The sequence below is a fragment of the Solenopsis invicta genome, chromosome 1 (genome assembly GCF_016802725.1).
Source record: "Solenopsis invicta isolate M01_SB chromosome 1, UNIL_Sinv_3.0, whole genome shotgun sequence".
Taxonomy (NCBI): Eukaryota; Metazoa; Arthropoda; class Insecta; order Hymenoptera; family Formicidae; genus Solenopsis; species Solenopsis invicta.
Window position 1 is genome coordinate 15926400 of NC_052664.1, and position 9696 is coordinate 15936095.

Sequence of the window (9696 nt, forward strand, 5' to 3'; positions counted from 1 at the left end):
CCGTCTTTCTTTTTAAAAATGTTGCAATACGATCTCATTTATTAACACTAATAAACTAATAAACTTTACTTTTATTTTATAGCTTTATAATATATTATAGTTGTTTGCAATGTATATAAATGCATTTCCATAATTTAACACTATTCTTAATGCACGCAGAAACCTAAACAAAAATATCCGCGGTTGACAATTCTTATGATATGATCTACGTCGAGTTATACTTTCGAGGGTACCAAAGTTAGTATACCGAAAAATCAAAAAATAAGAAAAGATTTCCTCCTACGCAATTCAATGAAATCCAAATGTTTATCCGAAATCAGATGTCTTCACACTCGATGTCTTATTTACTTTTTGGCAACGGACCACTTAATTGTATTGGTATAATGCATGAAATAAATTTAAATATTATTTTCCATTTCTTCCAACATTGAAAATATTTTTAATTAAAAAATGTTTTTAATTAAAAAATTTGATCTGTTTAATATCATAAACGTAATAAGTGGTATCATGATCTTATATTTTCAGGAGCTCGCTTTGCCGTTCACCAGACTAAACTTGGACTTATAAAAATATTACGAAATAAAATCAAGACTTGTAAGAAAATTCAAATACCTTATGTAAACAATCCTAGAGTATTTCTATTAATACTAAAAGGTGGACTACACTTAAAAATTCAAATAATTCCAATTAATCGAACTTAAAAGAATGTTGTTTACAATGTGCTTAAATTGTATAGATTTTTAAAAACTTTTTATACTTGCTTCCACTTTTCATGAAATGCAAATAATTCTTAAGCGTGATAAAACTTCTAACAATAAATGCAATAAAGTACGTCACAAGAAGAGCAAGAGAGAGAGAAAGAAAGAAAGAGAGTTCTTATAAATATGTATATCTCTATTAAAACTTCTCCACTTTTTTTATTTTTAATCGAAAAATTAAAGAATTACGATGGCAGTTTAGGGCCAAAAGTTACCTGTGAACGGATCGCATGAAATCGGTTTATTTTTATGTTATAAGATCTGCTGAACTTGAATATAAAGCTTAAAATTGTCCAAAATGCGGGAAATTTTGTGAAAACGCAATTGTTTACTCAAAAACTTTATTTTGCAATTAAACATTTTCTGATACTGAGTTTATTGCTATAGATACTACTTTATACACAAATTTACAATATATCTATAATAATCAAGGATTATATCATTTTCTAATAAAATTTGTTATTTTTGTTATTTTTCCATTTCAAATAAAGTTGAATCCAATAGAGTGGCCTCATGTTTTTATCTGCCTGCGGCGGTGGTTTCTACTGAGGTACTTCCGGCGTTGATGTTTGTGGCGGTATTGTTGTTCTGCCTGTATATTCTGTTTGTGCTGGTATTTCTGTTGTTATTCGTAGAACCTCCCAATATATTATTTGATTTTCCATTGGCAGATTAAGTGGTAAAACAATTAAACGCGACAGATCAAATGGCCTACCAGACATGATATCTTCCAGATTCAAACAAGGCACACCATTCATAATATTCGGCAATCCGAATGGCATAGTCAGTGATGTACTTATTTTTAGACCACCCGTGCACAGTATTTGAACTCCCATTGGTATTTTGGATGACAACTTTGGAATTAATTGCGTTAGATCAAATAGCATATTAGACATGATGATATTTTTTATATCCGGCATTTGGAATTTGGGCAACTATGGCGTATTCGGCGTTTGATCATTGGGCAACTGAGATGTATTCGGCGTTTGCTCATTGGATGCCTGAGGCGTAGTCGGCGTTTGCTCATTGGATGCCTGAGGCGTAGTCGGCGTTTGCTCATTGGGTGCCTGAGGCGTAGTCGGCGTTTGCTTATTGGGCAACTTCGGTACTTCAAAAGGCAACTTCGGTATTTCAAAAGGCAACTTCGGCATTTCAAAAGGCAACTTCGGTATTTCCAATTTTGGCAATTTGGGCAATTTAGAAAGCTTCTCAGACAACTTAGAAAAATCGGGAAGATGGGGGAATCTCATACCCTTTAATGGTCCATCATTGTTTTCCGAGCTAACTTGTTCCTTCGCACAGAATAGTATATTATTATTCGTCGGAAATTCATTGATAAGCGATCATGTAAATTTGAATTAAGACTTACGGATTCCTGGGCCGAGGCGCACGCCACGATCGCCAAGACCATGAACATTACTGCTACCTTCATGTTGAACTTTTGCGCTGCTGGTACTCTCACACTGTGAATGCTTGTACCGCAGTGCAGTAGCCACATTTATATACCGTACCGTTGAATGATGTTCTATTTGTTAAGCGCATTGACAAATTTCACACATCTGTTTTGCTACTTGCGTAATCAACTGTCATCTATAAATTCCATATAATGAGAATAATTAATGATTTCATAAAGAATGTCTTCCGCATTCTTTGTATACATGTTGCTGATATGAAATTGTCACATATGTGCACACATAGAAATGACGTTAGACAAGCATATTCAAATAAATTCCAGCATTGCAGAAAACACATGATGTTTAAAAAAAGAGAACAAAACAGTTATTTATTGGCTATTTTAAGAATTTCCATTTTTTAATATATAAAAAAATAAAATAATTAAATTGTGTGTTATTTAAATATTGTAGAATATAACTGAAATTTGTGTGCGTAAATTAAATAAAACCCTGAATATACGTAAATAGAAAATTTCTTTAAAACACTTATTGTAAAATAAGAAAAATATATTATAAGATAATAGAAAAATATTATTCGTACTTAATTTTTGACGCAATTTCTGCATAAAAGTTAAGCTGCATTTCTTCCGCGTTCATATAAATACAAAAAATTACTTTTATCATTATTAGATCGATATTAATCTTAGAGACTCGAAACTTTCTAACAAACGTATTTTCATACGTTTGTTAGAAAGTTTCAAGTCTTTAGAATTAATTCTCTAGGAAAGACTTTGTTTTCTAAACATTTAAAGGAAGTAATCTGATTATCGTAAAATTCAATTTTAAAATGTTCACAAGCTCATTAAATTTGAATGTAATCTAAAAATATCAAAATTCAAAAAAAAGGTAATTTCTAATAAAGAACAATCTGTGTCATTGAATTTATAATCAAAATTTAGAATTTGATGCGAATATAGGTGTTTGTTCCACTTGGCTAACATAAAACTTCAAATAAAACAAAATGAAATTACTTAGCATGTTAACAATTTCGTAAAATCGAGCTTTACAATAATTATTAAATTATTTTATTGAAATTCTGTTCACCATATTGGATTTATTGTTTGAAATTTTTGATTCTTTTACTGTAAATTCGATCAAACTAAAGCATTAAATTAAGCATAAATAACTCTATATAATAAGAATAAGTTTCATGGAAATTGAACGAGCAATTTACAAAGTGGTAACTTCAAATTAGGTCTACAAACAGTTAACGATGCGATATTTGTCGCAAATTTCGTGTAAAATTTAATTAACCAGATGAATGCATAGGAAACAAAAATTTTAATGTTTTTTAATCATATTATTAGACCTTTTCTCTTAATTTGATTCTGTATTGTCAGGTTAAATAAAAGAATGTTTCTTATTAAAAAACTGACAAACTGTTGCAAAAATATATGAAAGTTCATTAAATCTCACGTAAATCACTATTGGCACTATAAGGCACGTTTATCTATTTATATCTTTATTTATGTTTTTTTAAACTATTTAAAAATCGTTTAACAAGAATTAAAATAATTATTATATTATATTATATTATAATTTTCAGTTACGTACTTTACACATTCATTAAAATGAGATTTTCAAGTTTTCGGATTAATTAAATATTAGTTATTACATTTTATTGTTATTAGTAATTTTTCTCTTACTTCCCGACGTTATAAATAATATTTTTTTCTTTCATATATATCAAGAAATATCGTGAAATTAGTTTTTTAGGTTTCTGTTCGAGGCGAATTTTGACCATTTTCATATACTTTCGGTATTCTTTTTTGTGCTAAAAAACCCTTCACGGATGTTGAAATTATTCTGGTTTATTCCATAGAGAGTTCTCTGTAAGAGGAAAAAAATTTTTTATGAATATGTTGTATGGTGTGCCTTTAATCATACCAGCCAGTTAAAAAAAAATATAATTTCAAGAAAAATAATTTCACGTTCAAAGTTTTAAACTTATTTTTTTAGTGGTTTCTACTAAAATTTTAGTACTTACAAATAAATACCTATTTTAGTGCCATATAGTAATCTACCAAATTATGTAAAAAAATTTTTCAAGTTCTTAAACATTACAAACCAGAATATATCCTTAAATTAAAACAATGAAGTTAAATAAATTAACTATAAAAATGTTAAATTTGGCTCAAATTTAATTTATTATTTATTAGGTGCATCCGTTAAAATATAGACTTACTTTGAAATTTAGCAATTTAACCGTAGAAATGGGTTGATTATCTAAAGTTGTTCTTTTAACTATATAATTTCTACACACGTAGAAGTTAAAACTAATAAAATGTTATTTAACTCAAGGAATTTAAATTTGATTTTTTAATAAATATTTAACAGTGAAATGCGCAAAATTTTAAACGTAAATTCTAGTGCAGCATAGACCAACATATCAATAAAAAAGTCTTTAAAATAATAAAAATTATGTAGAATAAAATAAAAGCACAGCATTATAAAAATTATCAAATTAACACTCTAATCTTTATATATTGACATGCAGCATATAAAAAAACATAGGATATTTGACAAAAAAACGTTTTTTTCGATTTATTTTACTTGATATAAATGTAAACGGCTTCTAGGAATCTTTATAAACATTAATTGTATTGCATTTTGTAAAAATGACTCGTGTGATAGAAAAAGGAAAGAAAAATTTAAAGCATTATTTCTTATTATGTGAATTTTGATGTTTGTCATGTAGACGCTAATTTTTACTTATCATACAAAAAACATAATTATTCCAAAGTTCAAGATAATATAATAAAAACTGTTATATTACCTAACAGAAAACACTTTCTAATTTATATTTATGTTTCTAAAGATTTGTTTCTAATTTTTATTTAAGAAATGTAATCCAAAATTAAAGCTGATATGTCAGTATCAGCGACCTCCCTTTATTTAAATATATCTCGGTATAATAATAATACCAAATGTTTTTTTTTGCTATAAAAACGCGCGGAAGAAATCGTAACAACTTGCCCGAATATTACATATAGATAATATAACGCAAACGTCGGCAATCGGTCAAGTGGGATGTAAATTTGAAACGTCGGCCGACCGGACGTGTCTCGAAAGGACAGCGCAAAGTATTTGAAAGGCTGAAGGAAGATTAAGTGCTACGTAGGACGAACAATGTGACGCACGTCGCGAAGCCGCGACTCTGTCCCGCCCTGTTGTCACCAATGCGTCTCTGTTTGCGGCTGAATAAATCGATCGTGAGCGAGACATCGCTGAAAATAGTCTCCTTCAGTAACGCTATGGAAATATCTGTTTGTGCAAAGCCATTGGAACATAATTTGCATAACTCAAACACTTTAGTTATGCAAAAGGTGTGTTTTTATAAGAAAAGATGTGAAAAGAGCACAATGACCTCGTCTTAATTAAGTATAATATAATAATATTTACTGCTGCGCTTTCAATAAATATAATATTGTCACAATCAATCTTAAATGAGAAACACCATTATCGCACCTAAATCGTTAAATTGAAAGAGTATCCTATCCTGCGAGAAGACGTATTCGTAGGCGCTCGGCCACGTTAGAAATTATACCTTGCGAATGCGATCCGAGCTTTGATGAATGATGGTATTTTGCATACTGGTGAGTTACAAATATACGTCATTATCGTGATACTTAGTTGAGAGAACGTCGTGGAAGCGCATTTGGTTTCCGACTTAAGCGCACGATACCACGCAGCGCAGTGTGAGATTCAGCTGAGACGGACATTTGTCGCGATGCACTCGGAGCGGGCAGCCTCGGCGTCGAGGCTAACGGTACCTCTCCCACGTCCGATTAATACAGGTAATTTAATACGAGAACTCTGACCGAGGCATTCAACGGGCATCCCCATGTTTCAGCGGATGACGGATCGCGCGAGTCAGCGTGCACGGAGCGTTCAACGTTATTACCCACGCGTGGAACGCGAAATGCAAATTCTCTGCCTGTCGGGAATCGAGAGACTCGATGGGACGCGCGCAGTAACGAGTTGCGAAAACTCGTAGCACCCCGGCGCAGCCCGCCGACCGCCTCGCCTCGCGTTTTCACGCGCAAAGTATCCGCAAAATTATCACGATCCGCCACCGGCGAAACCTGCCTGGGGAGAGCCTGCGGTCCTTTAATACTCGAGCAGAAATCTATAAACCGAGAGAAAAGTTCGGTAGTAAAATTAATAATGATATGAAATCGCCCCAAGGTGTCGAGACATAAAATCTACTTCGTAGATCTCTTACCCTCGTCAATTTGATAGCGGAACTAATGGAATGGGTTTGAAACACCTACCTCGGATTATTAGAAACTAGGAACTGTCAGATTTAAGAAAGAAAGACGTTTCAATTTAATGGATTTGCTTTTACTTTCAAAATTAATTCTTTGTTCATATTGGATAAAGAGTTAAGTGATTTCTTGCTAATCGACAACGATCGACAAACAAATCTCATATATTCACAAGAACTACCCCGATAGGACAATGTAATTAAATTGTATCACGAAATCTTGCATAAAAATTATAATTTGCAATTGAACAGGCATATTTAAATTTAAAAATAAATATAGAAGTATTGATCTTTTATAAAATATTGGTAACTGTTTGCGCATATAATTTCGAAATAATATTTCGGCCAAATTATAACGATATCAATTCATCTTATTGGTATATCTGTAAAAGTAAATTTAAAATAAAATTGTTTAATAATTGAAAAACAAATATTTTAGCTGTATTGTGACATTTAGAAATAGTAATCCATGTGCATGTTTACAAAAATGCATAATTATTCCAACATTATAATGTAAAAGTATTGCAATATGTAATATTTTACATTTAGCATGGTAACATCTTAAATAAAAAACATTTTAAATAAAAAAATAACTGTAAAACATATTTAAAACACTTCAAACTTAGATTTATCTAATTGTTGACAAATATTATTTAGAAATTTTATTTCGATACAATTCCTGTGTTATGATTTATTATCTTAGCGCAATTATTGCAAAATTTTCGTCAATTCGTGATGTTTGATGATCATTGTACAATATTCAATGTACCTATCGGAGTAAAACTTTAAATTTAGCCGAGATCATTCTTCATGGTATTTATTTATTATTTCCATCATTAATCTTCTTGCAACAAACTGCTATTTACAATCCTTTTTTTTTTATTCGTAAAAAGTGCAAACGGCAATCTATTTGTCTCAACCTGTTACGGAGCTCGGATTTTGAAATCAAAGTGAGATAAATCTGCAACTTGGACCATAATAAATTTACTTTTAATCTTAATTAATTTCCTCGGCCAACTAAAACGATAAGATCCATTTAATTCAATGTCTGACCAATAAAATCTAAAAATAGTGCTTATTTACGAAGCGTGAGAAATAACATGCTTATCTTGAGTGTGTTGTTAAAGATATTTAATTTTTTTTTGAATTCTTGATATTGAACTGCGCCTTAATGGATCGAACGGGACTAACTTTCGCTGTAAACGTTCTTTTCTGCGAAGACTTTCACTATCGCTGGCTCGTCTTTAAAACGTGCATGCTGGTCAGAGGGGCTGTAAACACGGCTACTCGGCCATCCGAGCAGCGCATCGGCCAATTTATACGAGCGGGATTAATTTCAAGAGCTCGTTTCTGAGAGATGCAGGCGCGGCGAGAAGTAAAATTTAATTACGCGGTGCAGGCGAGTATCGGACACGCGGGGATCGGGGAAGAAAGCGGTGTGTAATCTTACAGGTTGTTTCAATAATCGTCATATTCATTATATCCTTAAAATTATAAAGTCTATTTATAGATTAAATAGCTGAGCAATTTTTCATAAATGATAAAAGTAAGATTGCGATATAAATGCGTATGACATGTAACAATAAAGAAAATTTTTGAAATAAAATAAAGTGGAACTATACATTCTTCATTTTCTTCTTTCACACACAAAAGTATTATAATTTTCTTTCTATCCTTCTAAAGCTTTTATTATCACGTCAACATTTTATAAAAATTTTTATGTTGTGTACAAAAATGCGAGTTATTTTGCAGCCGCAACAGTCCTTCAGATGTGAACCATAGTCTTTTATAGACGCGCAATAACTTCGCATGAATGTGCGTAAGAACGAAAGGAAACTTCAATATTAAAAAAAAAATTTCCTATTTCGTGATGCTTATTCCTTTCAAGAAAAAAATTATTTAATTATCTCTACATACCAGAATTATAGAGATATCAAATAAATCCATATCAAAAATATATTATAAAAGTGACTTCATTAAGAGCAACAGAAGAATTTTATGAATTCATCGTGTTTATGTAAAAATGCAATAAAATTTGTCGTATCAATATGAAATATTTACACTCGGCAAATATTTGATAAATCAATACAGTGATCAGGACTGATATTGCTTCTGTCAATAAACAACCAAGTCAGAGCGTTGCGAGATAAATTCAAGAAAAACGGCAAAAGCGAGTAAAACAGTCGTGGCGTTATTTTCGCAGAGCAAGTTACCGATCGATCGATCGATCGATCTTTCTTTCAAACTCGGATATTTGGACGCGCACGTTCGCCGATTATACACCGTCTCCGTGAGAACTTGGAAAAGGAGACGATTTAGCGAGAGCGGCGCAGAGTGGGATGTTTTCCTGGGTAGATACATGCCGCTAGATTATCCTAGTCGTGGTGGCTGTGAGAGAATGAAGAAGGCGCGCTCGCTCACTTTCGCCCTTCCTCTCTCCCGCGGATGGTAGTCGCGGACCCACGCCGACGAGATAAGGCATCCGTAATTGACCATAACTCAAGGAAATGAAGCGGCGAACGGTACCGTGCATCTATATTCCGCCTATGCTTCGACGTTAGGCGAGTTAACCTTCGATCCCCCCGAGTAACACCGCCGTCGCCGCTGTTGCAGGATGCATCGTCCTCCCTCGCGACTTTTCAACAGCCGCTCCTCCTTCATGATATACTTCTTTTCTTAGTACAATTCTTATTAGATCAAATTGATACTGAAATTGAATTCCTTTACAAAGGGAAAAAATAAGGCCAACGAGCTATGGCAGATGTGTCCTTAAAATAGGGATAACTAATGTCGTTGCTATCAAAGCTCAATTCATTAGTTATTTAAAATGTAGCAAATGTAGCAAAAAATATTGCTGCTAAAGCCAGATATAGGCAATATCAAATAAACAATTACAATTCGAATGCGCGTATTAAAGATGTTTTGGTTATACAATAAAAGTTAAAAATTATCGAAATTTAAAAACTGATGGCTTTTCAGGTTTATTCTGTCTTTTTCCTAATCAAACAAAAATATTTTGGTTCGAGGGAATGTTCAAATTTTGACTTTAAAACCAAAGAAAAAAATTATGAAAAATTTGATTTATAATGATTTTTGCAGCAAAAATTACCATATTTTGCTGTAGTTTTAAATGAATAATTTTCAAACGTATAAAGTAAATCTGAATAAATTTTTGTACAAATATTTATTAAAATTTTATTAACATATATAAAAATTT

General features: G+C 31.9%; 1 protein-coding gene across 1 annotated transcript; it reads right to left on the bottom strand.

Moving 5' to 3' along the window:
• Positions 1–1082: 1082 nt before the first annotated feature.
• Positions 1083–2446, bottom strand: LOC105194306 (protein PELPK1). Its single transcript, XM_011159157.3, has 2 exons — positions 2128–2446; positions 1083–2050 (listed from the first exon to the last, which is right to left on the bottom strand). The coding sequence occupies exons 1-2, from the start codon at positions 2254–2256 to the stop codon at positions 1694–1696; spliced, it is 486 nt and encodes a 161-aa protein (XP_011157459.3). The 5' UTR covers positions 2257–2446; the 3' UTR covers positions 1083–1693.
• Positions 2447–9696: the final 7250 nt, after the last annotated feature.

Coding starts and splice junctions, on each gene's coding strand:
- LOC105194306 (XM_011159157.3), bottom strand. CDS start 2,256: ATGTGGCTACTGCACTGCGGTACAAGCATTCACAGTGTGAGAGTACCA. Junction 2,051..2,127: donor GCGCCTCGGCCCAGGAATCC/GTAAGTCTTAAT, acceptor TTCTGTGCGAAG/GAACAAGTTAGCTCGGAAAA.